Source organism: Crocodylus porosus, unplaced genomic scaffold, assembly GCF_001723895.1.
Source record: "Crocodylus porosus isolate Cpor-Errol unplaced genomic scaffold, CroPor_comp1, whole genome shotgun sequence".
Taxonomy (NCBI): domain Eukaryota; kingdom Metazoa; phylum Chordata; order Crocodylia; family Crocodylidae; genus Crocodylus; species Crocodylus porosus.
Window position 1 is genome coordinate 43,833,942 of NW_017728947.1, and position 15,189 is coordinate 43,849,130.

General features: G+C 42.5%; 1 protein-coding gene across 24 annotated transcripts in view; it reads left to right on the forward strand.

Annotated features, from left to right (window-relative positions):
• Positions 1-15,189, forward strand: part of MADD (MAP kinase activating death domain) — a 113,987-nt gene that overhangs the window by 85,920 nt on the left and 12,878 nt on the right. For all 24 annotated transcript variants that reach the window (XM_019551549.1, XM_019551548.1, XM_019551550.1 and 21 more), the window contains 6 exons: positions 846-951; positions 1,567-1,677; positions 3,302-3,409; positions 3,492-3,656; positions 4,983-5,055; positions 8,059-8,165. In XM_019551549.1, coding sequence (XP_019407094.1) covers positions 846-951; positions 1,567-1,677; positions 3,302-3,409; positions 3,492-3,656; positions 4,983-5,055; positions 8,059-8,165 — 670 coding nt within the window. The remainder of the gene's footprint in view (positions 1-845; positions 952-1,566; positions 1,678-3,301; positions 3,410-3,491; positions 3,657-4,982; positions 5,056-8,058; positions 8,166-15,189) is intronic.

Here is a 15,189-nt window from a genome sequence, read left to right on the forward strand (position 1 = left end):
AAAGTCCCAAACTGCAGTCCAAAAATCCCTGTTTAGTAGACACTTAATCCTGTAGATATTGCAGTTTACTAGATGCCTTCCTTTTATGACCTGGTCTCAGGAGAGTGTCTTATTCACTGAGCCATAGAATAGTTTAGCAGGAGCTCCCTCCTGGTGAACTTGCATTCTTTGCTGGCTGGTAAGCCAAGTCCCATGGGACCAGAAAGAGGAAGAAGTAAGAAGCAGGACATTGTAGCTTAGTGTTTACAGCACTTGGTTAAGAGGAGCCATATGTGTTCCTGTCTCTCCTCAGGATTATTTCTTTTTTTTTTTTTTTAACTAGTGGTTGTTTTAATGTAAAGTGTGTTACCAGCCCAGGACTTGGGGATCATTCCTCGCCCTCGGCTGAATGCCCTAACTGTGCAAGAGTGAAGAGAGCCCCAGGCTCAGAGCCACCACTTCTTCCTGCATAGGCTTGATTCTGCTATAGATCAAGGGAAACAAATTTTGGAAGGCGCAGGGGTTGCTATTGTATAGAGAGAGGCTGCTGCATAAAGGCAGCCCTGTGGCTTCAAGCGGTTGCAGATTTTGCAAGTCTCCAGCTGGGGAAGAGAGGAAACGGATGATCCTTTGTGGACTATGAAGGGTACGTACCTATTGGGCCTAGCAGACGAATGGATTATTACTCTCAGTTAGTGACTGGAGCGCCTTGCCCAGTAACAATTCTTACTAGGAAATGCCTATTTCCTGTAATGTCTTGATTTCTTTCCTTCTGTCTACTGTGAACAGTACGTTGTTCTTTTACACTGTTAAAATGAATCAGAGGAAAGGCAACTATAACTGTTTCACATCTGCTTCTTGTATAGGTATCTTTCTTTGGGAGAACATGACAGAAAGCGTTTAGAGGATGATGAAGACCGTTTACTGGCTACACTACTACACAATATGATTTGCTACATGCTTATGATGAAGGTGAAGCACCATTTGCTGGGATCTTTTTCCAGATTAGCAGCAAATTTTTATTTGCCCACTTATATAAAGGTGGGGCTTATGCAATTTCATCTCAGCCTGCAGGAATTTGGTTACTTATGTACGTTTTGGCAGTTAATGAAAATCAGAGGGCCTTAAATGCTGTATAACCGTGCAGGTGTATCTTTGGTATTTATGGATTCGTGATGCATGTTACTTTTGGAAATAGCAGTACAGCATGTGGTTTTCACAGAACATCCTTCAGGCCATTTCCAACAAAATATTTCTATACTAAATGCGGTTGAGTAGCAGTGCTGTCTTTTTAGTGATATTATTTACTCAAAAATGTGAAAAAACACGCATCTCTCTTCTGCCACCCAGTCCTGTGGTTTCTTTTTACTTGTATTACTTGCCTGTGTCTCCTTGAGTTCTGGAAGAGACTGTATCCATTTCAACAGCTTTTTACTCATCTTTTGCCTGAAGATTCACTTGGCTGAAAGCAAAGCAGATGGTGATTAAGGAAATTATTTTTTATCCTCTCCTGCACTGTAGCCAAGATAATTAGATTATTGTTTGCTTGTGATTGGGAAATAACTTTGTTCTGCATTTACCTTCTAGGTGAACAAGAATGACATTAGGAAGAAGGTTCGCCGTTTGATGGGAAAATCGCATATTGGATTGGTGCATAGTCAGCAAGTAAATGAGGTGCTAGACAAGCTAACCAACCTTGTGAGTAAAGAAAAACTGGAGGACATCTAATCTCTAGCCTATTTTGGGAGGGCAGACAACAGGGGAAGTTTATTCCATGGCCTCTAGAGGTGTTGAGTCCCTGTGTTTACTTGACTGGAATATTGCCAATCAACATGCCCTTTTATCTTTTTGAGAAGATACATTTTATAGGACAAGGAAGTAATTACAAAGCATCCTGTACCACTAGTATAATGGCCTTTTTGAAACTGTTGACTGTGCTGTGCTACTATGTTACCCCAGTACCAGTGAAATCCTATGATGATTCAAATAGAAGAGTAGTGTGAAATCATGTACAGGCAGTCCTCGGCAGGTAACAGGCATTGTAAACCAATTAACTTTGTCTTCTGAGGAAAGCTTGAAGAACAAGAGCAAAACGGTTTTGGGAGGGTAGGGAGACAAAAAGAAAAATACCTGGATATTGCAAAATGATGAATGCAATTGTTGGAGTGGGAGAGGATTGCTGAATATCATGCCCTGCTAGAAAAATGTCAGGTTTGTTTACTGCAGAATTGCCACAGGCAATTGCAGTAGGTCCCAATTGCAAAATTGCGGTAGACCCTGGTTTGAGATGAATGGAGCAGGTTGTTTCTGACCTGCCATTTCCCTTTACCATTTCTGCATCCATTAGTGTTGTCCCTAAGCCACCACCACTAATGCCCTTTCAACAGTGGGTCTTGTTCAAAAGTGACTATAGATGGTGACAGTTCTTTGACTATTATTCACTCGTGTTTTTGGCACTTCTTGTATTGGGACACTTGAGGAAGGTAGCTCCTCCTCTAAAATCAAAAGCTGTCATGGCAGTCCAAGCTTATGTTTTCAGAAATTTGGGCATATGGGGGTCGGGGGATGTAGAAATAGCAGCATCACTTAGCTGCCTTACCTTGTGGATCACAAGGAAGCACTGTGCAGACCAGCGGCTGGAAGCCACTAGCTGATATTGTACCTCCTGTAGGTGTGACAGTGCTATATGTGTGTTTTGTTTAGCTAGTGTTAGGTTCTTTATTTGAATGAAATCAAATAAAGATGAACTTCTGACAGTGAGCTGTATGGGACTCTTTGGAGATTTTGTCTTCATTGTAAAGTTAATTCAAAGTATAACTTGCTCTGTCCCTAACTTGAGCCTTTTCACTGTATAAAACCTTCGATTATGGCTCATTAGGGAGTACAGATTGAAGCTGACTAGCTGTACTAACTAACCAATAGCACAATCATTCTACAGTTTGGGTGCTAGCTAGTTCTGCTCAAGTGCTGCTAGTCTTCCACGTTCAGCTGCGTGCCAAGAAAATATGAACTGGTCTTCCCTCAATTAACTGTGAAAGACCTTACAGGGCAACTGAGCTTGTTCTGGTGCCACAGACATTTTAGTTCCACCCACAAATGAGCATGGTGTCAGTACACACAACAGTTCAAGTGTTATTTCAATGTGGCTGCTCCCACTCATGTTAGATTAATTTGAGAGCAGTAGTTTGAAATAAGGCTCGAGTTGAGAGAACATCTTGTTCCATAGCAAAGATGCAGCAAATGTAACTACTAGATATTTCATAAAATTGGGGAAATTAATGATAGAAGTTGATTGTTAACTGCACATTTCCGTCTTCTTTAGAGTGTTCGAGAGCTTGCTGTCCGACCCAGCGGTAGTCGACACATCAAGAAGCAGACATTTGTAGTGCATGCTGGGACAGATACAACAGGAGACATCTTCTTCATGGAGGTAGGGACAAGAGTGAACAGTAGCATTGCTAACTACTTATAAGTGGTCTGAGGATTCCCTTCTAAGACTCTTTATTCCACAGGTGTGTGATGATTGCATTGTGCTGAGAAGTAACATTGGCACCGTGTATGAACGGTGGTGGTATGAGAAACTGATCAACATGACGTACTGTCCCAAAACAAAAGTGCTGTGCCTGTGGAGGAGGAATGGCCAGGAGACGCAACTGAATAAATTCTACACCAAGAAGGTTTGTTCAGCTACTGAGAGGAAGCAGAGAGGAATAAGTCCTTGGTATTGCATGGGGTTACATGCCCTGTTTTTTAATCACAGTATTAGGATTTGCTTTTGGTAATGATTACTGAACTGCAGTGGCCATTTAGCAGCACTGTTGCCTGATTTTGGCAATAATGGTTCACACTGGTTGTGCTGTACTATTTACTGCCTGTTCTGAGATGACAGTATTTTATAAGTGCGTGTGTGTGTTTACTTAATCTTTTTGTACTTGGAAGTACAGACAGTATCTAATAGCTAGTTCTGTTCTGCTCAGCTGGGGAGGTCTTCTCTTTATTAAAGCATGGATGAGCTAATAGAGTTGAGGAACATATTTACTCCGATATATTATGGCTAAGCAGCACAAACCATAGAGATGTGACCTGGTAATAAGAGTTTGTTGCCACACTGGATCTGCCATGAAAGAGAGAGCAAATAAAAGAGAACCTATGGAAAGGTCATGTTTTTTGGGGGGGTGGGGGTTGGCCCCGTGTGTTTGGACTTGTAGATTCCATGTTGTCTATATTGCCTTTAATTTGAAAGCCCTTATCTTTGCCTTGTGCTGATTTTTAGATCAAGATAAATAAGGGAAACTTGCTAGGAAAAAAACCCCAAAAAACTCATGCCTGAATAACAGAATGCCAAAGCTGCATAACTACATGCAAACTGTTGAAGCTTTATTGCTAATTTTCTTTATAACATGCATACATTTTATTGAACAATTAAACCTTATTATTTATATGAAACAAGGTCAGAACACAGGAAAGGCATGGGGTACCTGGGAGCAGAGGACAGTGTAGTGATTTAGGAAACTCATTTACATATCTGGAATCTTATATAGTCATTTGGTTATAAGTGTACAGTTAAGTATCCTTGAAGTGGTAGAGGCAATAAAGGGGGAATGTGGACAGGTGTGGCATTAATAAGTGTTTCTACCTCATGGGAGGAGACTTTGTATACATATGACCAAGTTCTTTTGAGGATTGAGGTTGCTGGAGGGAGAGTAGGGGAGCAGAATGGGATGGCTTTGAGGCCCAGTCTATTCTCAGAAATCCACTAAATTTGCTTAGATTGCTTCTGTGTAAATGTCTTCTGGTCAGCACCAGCCTATGCCACCTAGCTGTGATGGAACTTCTTCCCAACTCAGTCTGCAAATTTAACATAAATGCCACGTAGCAGCTATGCCATAGCTTAGCTTTCCCTAGACAGTGTGCTGCACCAGTGGGACTATGCTTTCCATGGAGTCCTGCTGTCTCTGTTGTCAGGTGCAAAAACACATTATCTAACTTCTTTTGTGTTACAGTGTCGAGAATTGTACTACTGTGTAAAAGACAGTATGGAGCGAGCAGCAGCAAGACAGCAAAGCATTAAACCAGGTAAAAGCTGGTGGCCTTTTGGCAGGGGTGGATGGGACATGGTGCATCATTTGTGATCTGCCAACCTCCTTATTAATAATTTGTGTGAATGCATTGCCTTTTAGTAATTTTAAGTGCTGCTGCTGTTCCTTTTCTCATTGCATAGATGTCACATTTCTTATTTTTACCTGGCCTGCACTGCTCACATCTCCAAGCAAACACTATACACTTGTAAAGTCCAAGCATCACTCTTCTGTGCAACTTATTCCTCAGGAAAATTGTACAGTAATTCCAAACAAATACCACCAAGCTCAGCCTTCCTTTCTCCTCATGCTTCACTGCTTCTATGCTCTTCCTTTCAGGACCTGTCTGCCAGGGAGAGCTAGGATGTAGTTTAATAGGCTATTCCTGTCTTCTTTATGTTCATGATGGAGTAATGAATTCCATTGTTCCATTGAATCAGCAGTGATTAACCTGCAGGTCTTTGCAGAACACCAACAATTAGAACATTTCATAAAAAAATTGTATACTGGAATATATATTAACCAAAAAAGCTTCTCTTATTCCAGAACAAGAGGTAAATACTGAGCAGTTATACTTGCATTACTGAAAAGGATGTCCCAAGTTCTTGTTGCAGTACTAGTTACTTCCTGCAGTTTTACACCTGCAAACTGATTGGAAATGGTGAGGTTGCACAGCTGTAATTAGGTTCAGAATCTGGTGCTAGTTAACTGATAATGATGTGGCTTTCAGGAGAATTCAGTGGTATCACTATCCCTGCATGATCTCAGTTCTCATAAAAAGTTGGCTCCTGATAGCTGTGTCTCTGCTGTACAGTGTTTCTTTCTGGGCATGAAATCCTACACTTTTCTACACTATCTATCCTGCCTTCTTTACAAGCAGTGCACTAGTGGCTTCTTGTGCTGGTAGTAGCTACACTAGGTCCTGCTTTTATTTTCATTTGCCCCTAGTGAAATCACTAGTGCCCTGAGCTATAAAAAGATCCAGGACTCACAGCAGTGTGTGCTTTTTTTGAGCCTGTTGTTTTCTTCTCTAGACTTTTTCAGCTTTCTCTTTTATAGAGTTAAGTTTCCAGTTATGTTTGCAGAGAAAACATAATGCTTTGAGATGGGAACTGAATGTAAATGATGCAACAATATTTGCCCAAGTCTGTATAAAGTAACTCTGAGAGCTATAAACTGTTCCATCAGTCTAAATGGAACATAAGCACAGCCCAGGTATTGATGACTTAGATTTCAACATTGTTATATATTTCACTCTCATCAAAACATGTAAGAACAGACGGATAATTGTCTGAAGATCTGCAATTGACTTGTGGTGAATGCTACTTTATTTTAGTGCCCAGAGTGAGTGATGTTTGGCAAGTGCCCTTCCTTTTTCCCCCAAAAGGCCACTGAGAAGGATTGGACCCCTGGTGTCACCTGAGTTTGCCATGTAGCCCAGCAGGGCAGCCAAGCCTCCATCCCAACAAGAGCACTTCACTAATAAATGTGGAGCTTCAAAGTTTTCTGTCTGGCTCTAATAGATGTTGTTCCTCCCTCTGCTGGAGTCTGTCTGAAGTCAGGTGGCATCACTGCATCCTTTACATTGTTCACATTTTTAAGCTTTTCTTTTCAGCTGTCTTCATTAAATGGATACATAAGATTCTGAAATCAGAACCTGGCCCTGGGAGCCATGCTACAGACATGTTTCTTTTTTGTCTGTTCCTTAATTCAGCCATGCCTATGCATTTACCTTAATCCTACTGGTGGAAGCCACAAGTGAGGTACCCAGGAGAATGTTTGTTATCATATTCAGTACATCAGCATTATTGAGAATGAATTGTTTCTCATTTTAGCATATTAAGTAGCTGAAGTTCAGCTTGTCAGTGGGGCTCAGGAGAGCACCCACTTTCTCTATCCCCAGTGTTGGACCTGCCTGATTTTAACTTGCAGGATATCAACTACTATAGCATGTTTTTTTCCATTTTAGACTTTGTCAGATATCTTTGGAAACTGTTTTAAGACTTGGACAGTAATGTAGCATTGAAGATGCATTTCAGAGTTATTTAACATCCTGCTTTGAGCACGTTAGAGATGTTATTGAAGTGACAGAAACAATTTTAAAGTCCATTGTTAAAAACAATTTCCTAGATGGTCTTTTTGAAAGAAAGGAAACAAACTTTTTTTTTGCTTCACAAGTGTTTAAAAGTGTTTGCATTTGATTTTCACCCTGTGGTGACACTATGTGGGGGTTGGTGAGATCTCCCCTCAGTTCCTCTGGCAAGAGTATTCATTTTTGATAGAGAGGGTTTGTCAGATCCTCATTCCCAACCTCCAAATCTGGAAGAATGGGGGACAACTATTTGCCCATCATTTGTCCTTTGACTTATCTAATGTGGGTGTCCCTATCAGGGAGTAGACCTGCCACTAGTCAAACTCCCTGGGTCACAGGCTTGCAAGCAGTCTCATCATATATAAAGGTGTCAGTCTCAAGAAAGACAAGAAATGGATTGGCTTGGATTAGGTGATGCTGTTATGTTTATCCAAATTTGCAGAAGGGTTAAGGCTTCAGAATCCATTTTAAATTTGCTCCATTTTAACTCAGCTTCTGTTGAAGGCTAATGCTATGTAGGACATTATGACCCTGCACTTCTCTCTCCCCAGTGTTTTATCATGGAAAAAAAAAAGTTGTTTCCTGAGAAAAGCCCTCTTAATATGTGGCCATGAGAAATACATGTAGTGAGGAGTTCTGTTAATTTCTCTTGCTTGTAATAGTGTTTTACAAATACCAGGATGCAGTTTTTTTAATGCACCTGTATGCTCAGAAGTCTATCATTGATGGACTGTAATCAAGTACTCATATTGTTCATGTCAAAGAAGTAACAGTACACTTTTGCTGTGTGTGTTAAGTAGTATTTTTCTTTCATTGGGTGATTGGTAGAAAGTATTGTATGTTTCTCTTGGTGCCAATCACTGTTTAGTTTGATGCCTTTCTGCCTTTTCTTCTCTTACCATATTGCAGGCCCTGAATTGGGTGGTGAGTTTCCAGTGCAGGATATGAAGACTGGGGAAGGAGGGCTTCTCCAGGTCACCTTGGAAGGAATTAACTTGAAATTTATGCACAGTCAGGTAGGAAGGAAATCTTTAACAAGAATATGTGAGCATGAAGCTTTTTGCACTATGTGTTTCCTTTGATTGTGTTTCCTCTTCCCTGCACAAGCAAAACAATAGTTTTGTGCATTGTGTTTAATTCTTATTTAAAAAATTGGGGTAGAGCCTGTGGACCCAGGCATGGAAATAAAATAAGGGAATAGCTCTTGCTGTCCTTTTGAAGATTAAGAATAAAATACATATTCCTTTTTTCCCACCAAATGGCAGTCCCTGTGGGCATAGAGGAAACAGACAGAATTGTGTGTCACTTTCTTTCTTTCTCTGGATGTTATTTCTTTTGCCTCCTTTAGCCCTTGTTTTTCTTTTGCTTTGTGTTCATGTTTGTTTTGCATATGTTGTTATAGGTGTGCTGTGCTGGACAGTAGAATCACGTGTTAAGGAAGATTGGGTGCGTGTGTTTGTGTGAGAAAGAGAAAAGCTTTTGTCAGTCAGTTTTGTGGAGTGTTTTTTTACCTTTTCCTCAACTAGATCTTCCTCTAATGTTTATCCATAAACGCTTTGTTCTTTGAGTATGTGTCAGTGGTGATCATGCTGTAGGTGCACATGTGCCTCATGTACACAAGCTCAGAATATCTTTGGTTACATGAACTTACACCTGTGCACGGTGCTGCTACGCACTTGTGTGTGTGGGCATAAATGCGACTCTCTCAGATTTTACTGCACCTGGTAGCCAGATGGAACCTGGGCTGGGTGTGACCCACTTTGGTGTTCTGTCTGAGCTTCTAATCAATTTTTGTAAAGAAAGGAATATTCTTTACTTGTATGGTTACGATTCTCACGTTACTTTATTTTGAATGTCCAATATAAAAATGGACTGCAGGGGAAGACCAATCTGTACAAGAGGATTGAAGTCACACGAGCATTGGAAAGGGCAAGTTTTAAGCCCTCAAGTTTTAATCCTGTTTTTCATGCAACAGTTTGTTTCTTATGGGCGTGACATCTTTTCTGTCATGGTGAAGGATGCATCCAAAATAAGAGCTCTTTTTATTGCTCCTCCTCATCCTGAACCCAGAAGTTAAGTGTTTTGAGTCTCACAGGCCTCCTTGGAGTAATCCATGAAAAGTGACTCAGGACCCTGCAAAAGGAAGTGATGTCCAAATAGAAACCAAGGAGGCTATCCCTCTACAAATGTCCTGTTGATCAGGTGTGCCTCCAGCTCCCTGGAGATTGAAAGGTTCAAGGAAGTGGCCAAGTCTGCACCAATAGAGAGGGCTTCTGCACAACAGGCATCTTTTCCTCATGGAAAGTTTCAGTGGTGCATCCTCTGCATTGACCTCCTGGCAAAGAGACCTTGAACCCTTCTGTGATGGACCAATGTATCGGTAAGCGCAGGTTACCAAGAGATATTGCATCTGTCCTGGGAGGATGACCCTGAATCCAACGGCAAGCCATTAACAGCCTCAAGTTTGAAGGGTGATAGGAAAACACTAGTGGTTATAGAAAACCAAGGAATGGTGATACCAGTGCTGACATCAAGACTGAAAGGGGTCTTGCCACTAACTTATGCATTGACCAAAGAGCCCCTCTTGGTATAGATGTTTGTCCTTGAGGATATGCTTTTCCTTCTTCCTTCTGGTACTGTCAGAATCACTGGAATGTGCTCCCAGTTTGCTGAGCAGCAGGGGGCAGGAGATTGCTCCCTGCTGCCAGGACGGGCTTCGCCACCAGAGCCCGGGTGGGGACAGTGTCCCCCTGCCTGGGAGGCCTAGCTCTGGGATCATGGGGCCGGGGCTGGAAAATCCTTATCTTCCAGCCTAAGTTCCATGGTTGCAGGGCCTGAGCTAGGAGATCCTTCTCTCTAGCACCAGCTCTGCAGTTGCAGGGATGGCCCCATGAGATTCTTCTCTACTAGTGCCAACTCCATGACCATAGACCTGGCACTGGGAGAGAAGGAGCTCTCAGCACTGACCTTGCGACCATGGAGCTGGCACTGGGAGATAAGGATTTTCCAGCCTGGGTCCATGACCCTGGGGCTTAAGCTGGGAGATAAGGATTTCCCATCCTTGGCCCCACCCTGACGACTGTGGAGCTGCCACTGGGAGATGAGGATCTCCCAGTGCTGGCCCCATGACCATGGAACTGGCGCTGGCAGAGAAGGATCTCCCCGCCTGGACCCTTGCAAAACGGGGGCTGGGAGTTCCCTGCTGCCAGGGCAGGGGACATTGTCCCTGTTTGGGCTCTAGTGGTGGAGCCTGCCCTGGCAGCAGGCTGCTTCTGGGAGCAGGGAGCAATGTTCCAGTCTCTGCCAGGAGACAGCTGTCTCCTGACCCCTGGGCTAGCACCCAGGGCAAGCTTAGAGCTCCCCCTGGCTGCTGCAGGGGCCTATTGCAGGGCTACAGGGAGCAGGAGCAGCCTGCTGCTAGGAGTAGCAAATCTGCTTTTGCATCCCTACACATGTAGTCAAGTGCCCTGGAGAGTTTACTCTTGAGTAGTTTACCCGAGAGTAAACTGCTCCTACATTATTTGCACATGTTGATGTGCCCACTGTTGATAGAGAAGGTCCCCTGTCTAGAACCATGTGGATGGACAGAACAGGTCAAGGAGATGCTTCTCCCTCTAAAGAAGTTCTAAGCCTCTTCCTGCAGATGGGGCTTATGCCTCAGGTCAGACATAAGTTATGAGCAACTTCTGGGTATTCCAGTAAACTGAGTATAGGATTGTTGGTACATGGGATGCTGAAACATCTATAATCCAGGAAAATATGCATAAATAAGTATACATACATGGATATAAGGAAAAACTTCTTCACATTTCATGTGACCAGACTCTGGATGGAATAGATTCCCAGAGAGGGTGGTGCAGGCACCTACCCTGGAGATCTTTAAAAGGAGACTGGGCATGCACCTTGCTGGGGTTATTTGACTCCAGCAGCCTTTTGTGCCCAGAGCAGGAGGGCTGGACCCGATGATCTCATGAGGTCCCTTCCATCCCTAAACTTCTGTGAATCTGTGAAATTCTGTGAATAGTTTGTCAAACTGAGCTCCTCAGTACTTATGAGAATTGCCCTCCCAATCCACAAGGGTGCATAATATTCTATGAAGAACATTTGATATACCCAGGCCTTTCTCCGTTTTCCCCAAAGTAGAGGAAAGGAACTGAGTCCCTCCTACATTAAAGCAGTTTCGCATGTGCCTTAATGTATGCACTTGTTTCAGCAGTTCAGGAGAAGATCAGAATTGAGAGGGGCCCCATCAGTCAGCAGCTCCAATCTTTTTGGCAGAAGAGCCTTTCTTTTTAGGCCTCTGTATAGTTTGCATTGTGAATTATTAAGCTTTATTTGCAAGATGCAATTTTTAGATGAGGAAAGGTTGACTCCATTTCTGTTTAGGCTCCTGTAGTAATGCAGAGAATAACTTGAGGGTGTTTTTAGTGAAGGACAAATAGTCAAGGCAGTATTTCAGCAACAGTAGATAAATTCTTCACCACTGTCTGGTCTCTGGCTACATCTCTCTTGATGTGCAGACTTTCTGATTTCAGGTAACTGGCATCCTTAGAGTTCCATGCAATCATTGAAGATCTGCTACTTGATGGTATGGACTTGTTGAGTGTCAGAACTTATGAGGTGCTCAATTCCCAAAAAGCTGCAGGTTAAATCTTTGAGAGTCTAACCCCTGACCTCATCGACCCTCCGAAAGGCAAAGAACATCTTTATGCTCACAAGCTAGCCAGCTGGAGTACCTTTCTAGGAAATAGCTCCTTTATTCTAGTGACCCCCTTCTCTTCTTTTTTATTGATTTCTCTAAGTTTGACAAGGGGAGAAGTGCAACACAACCAAGATCCCATGGCCAACCTTTGACTACTGCCTTGCTTCTTTCCTTTAGGCTTAGGAGAGATTTCAGCCAGTGAATGAATGCTAGATGTCATCTACAGTTTCCTCTTCCATTGCCTTTTGTTATTTACTCCCTATCCAGCCCCCTACCTGCTCTCTTCAGTGACCCTTCTAGCAAAAACATGTTGCAGAAGGAGTAGTTTCATTGCTGTGCCTCAGTGCCGTGAAAAAATTGTTTGTGAGTACAGAGACAACTGTTTCTACTACTGTTATTTCCTCATTCTAAATAAGAAAGGGAGTCCTTATTTTATCTAAGATATGAGACTAAACAAATACCTATGTTGGCTACTCTCATCCCATCTTTACAGGTTTAGGAATGTTTTATAGCTCTCAGTTTGCAGAATTTAAGCCCACGTTTCCATCCACCCAGCTCATAGGAGGTATCTCAGATTCATGCAGGGTTAAACTATTATGAGAACAAACTACTGCCTTTTTGGGTTGTTGGGAGTGCTGGGAGTCTTTAAGTGCCTCATCTCTTGGCAGCATATGCAAGGAAGAAAGGTACTCGCATCTAGTCTTGACTGGCTGCGGGCTGTCTGGTTTTATTGTAAGAATATTCCAGCAGGGTTGATGGCCTGGATTTAATGCCATCTCATGGCCTTGTGGTAGTGATTTGGTGTTTGTACCACAGCAGTGTCCAGAAGGAAGTATCCTTTGATAACCCATAACCAGAGCATTAGTAATTGACTCCTCCAAGATGGAATAGGGTGCCCACCTGAACAATCTAGGATCATCATCAGACTATGGACACAGGGCTCCACATAAATGTTTTGGTAGTCTGAGCTATCAGGCTGGCAGGTACAGTGTTCCTTCCATGGCTGTGGCACTGAGTAATTCAGATACTAACAAGCAATGTGTTGAAAATATATTGTATAAGCAAACAACGGAGTTTTTTTATTCCAACTCCCACTACATAGTCTTCTAGGAAGGCAATCGGACTGGAAATGGAGTAGCCTACATAAATGTTATTGTGGTAGCCTTGTACCTTTCAGGAACCCTCGGTGATTTAACTGATTTTCTGAGCTAACAATCAGTCACAAACCATGAGTTTGGTATTTCCCCAATAGGGGAATCCAACAATGGGAATGTTCATTACCAGGAATAATATAAGTTGACTCATATTTTATTGCAGAAGCCTGAGATCCCTGCTGAATACCTTCTTGTTGCAGTCGAGTCAAATTATTTTATGCCTTGCCTCTAATTCTTGGGTTGATGGCCATAGCTAGACAAGAATGAAACGGGCTCATCTTCAGAGCATGCTACTAGTTGAGACACTTCTGGCTGATGAACTTGCAGCAGATAGCCAAACAACCCCTGAATTAAGCTTCCATATTCTGGCTGGACCTGTTTTCACAGATTCAAAGACCAATATTTTGTCTAGACCTTGCACCGCTGCATCTGATTTAGGTTTGACCCTGGCTAGGTGAGTACTATGAAAAAGGTCAGTTCTTGACACCTTCAAGAGATCTTGGCCCAAAATAGGAAGCTGTCCAAAGGAGGAAAAAATTACTCTGCCAAATGCCTGAAGTTTTTGATATTGAAGCTGGATCAGTTATGCATTTGAAAGACTCTGTCCTTCAGTTTGATCAAATTAAATGGGCTAGTGTTATGTTGTATAACTCTCCCATGCAGTTCCATTCCCGTTTTCCGTATTCTTCTGTCTGACAGTATTGAAGTTTCTTCAGGACCTGATGCATGCTTACCTACCAGTCACAGAACTTACTGCATTATAGGACTTCACTGTCAGCTTCCCGAAGCTCACAGATCTCTCACCTTTTGAGCACTGTACTCTATGCACAAGCTCACCCTTAAAAGTTTCTGCTTGCTATTACCTTGGCCTGGAGAGTGAGTAAGCTTCATTCAGGTGGGAAACCCCTCTGTACCTCATTCCACAAAGACAAAGTGATATTAAGACCTCATGCAAAGTCCCAGCCCAAAATCATGTCCAAGTTCCACTTAGATTGATCAGTCAACTTACCTCAGTTCTTCCCTAAACTACATGAGGAAAAGAAACTGTATACTAAACATATCCCATAGTCTTCAATGCTGTATCAGCAGGCTGATTCTTTCATGTTGTCACCATATCCATTCTTTGGTGATTCATGGCTCCCTTAAAGGCCAAACTGTTTCATCACTGTGTAATCATGTGACTGTGCTATTGGGTGGCAAATATACCTCCCCTCTGCTCATCAAGGTGCAGTCCATCAATTGTAAGCAGCATCCTCTGCCTAGTTCTGAAATGTTTCAGGACTTCAAATCTGCGAGGCCATTATGTGCATCTGTCCACTTTAGGTTGTGAAGTGCTATGCTTGGTTGTTAAATGCGATGTCAGATTTGGGAGAGCAGTGCTCCAATATCTCTTTTATTGATGCTGCTGATACTTCTTATTCCCACCATCTTGAAGATGGTACTTCTTGCTTGCCATGTGCGGTGGGATCCAGGCTGATTCATACTCAAAGAGCAGTTACTTGCTCTACAGTAACTGCTTTTTGAGATGTTATAGTCCATATGCACCCTTCATCTCCTAATACACGCTTTGAATTATAGTGGAACTGAGGGAGGGCCATAGCCACTCCATCCTTACTGCTATTACTTTGGATTACAAGGAGGCCCGGGGTGCATGCACGTCCCCCAGAAACTATGCTATTCAGAAGATTCTGAGCTCTTGTATATGAGACATGTTGTAACAATTGGGGCCCAGCAGGCCTCCCAAGATTGAGTAGAACCGTGGAAACCTGGATAGGAGTTTTAATACAACACAGCAGGCGCATGTGCACCTATAATGGGATCTCTACTGACTACAACATCTTGAAGAGCCACAGTTACTGTAGGGTAAGTACTCATTCTTTCCTTTATGCCCTCAGTTGGTTTCTGAGTGAAAGGAGAGGAACTATCCCTCTTGCTATCCCAAATGGTATTAGGAAATCTAGAGGCAGTGCCCACCAAACTTGTGTAAATCTGTTTTCTGAAAATCAGCAGCTGTGTAGAACTAGGGCAGATTACTGCCATAAGAGTTCAAAGTGGTTTATTTATCCCTGGTTTAGTTTTAGTTTTAAATATTTTACTTTTCTAAAAATGGAAAATCTGTATATAACCCCATTTATTGTGGGTACTAGTATGTATTTGAACAGGTCAAGTCCCTCTGGAGTTGCA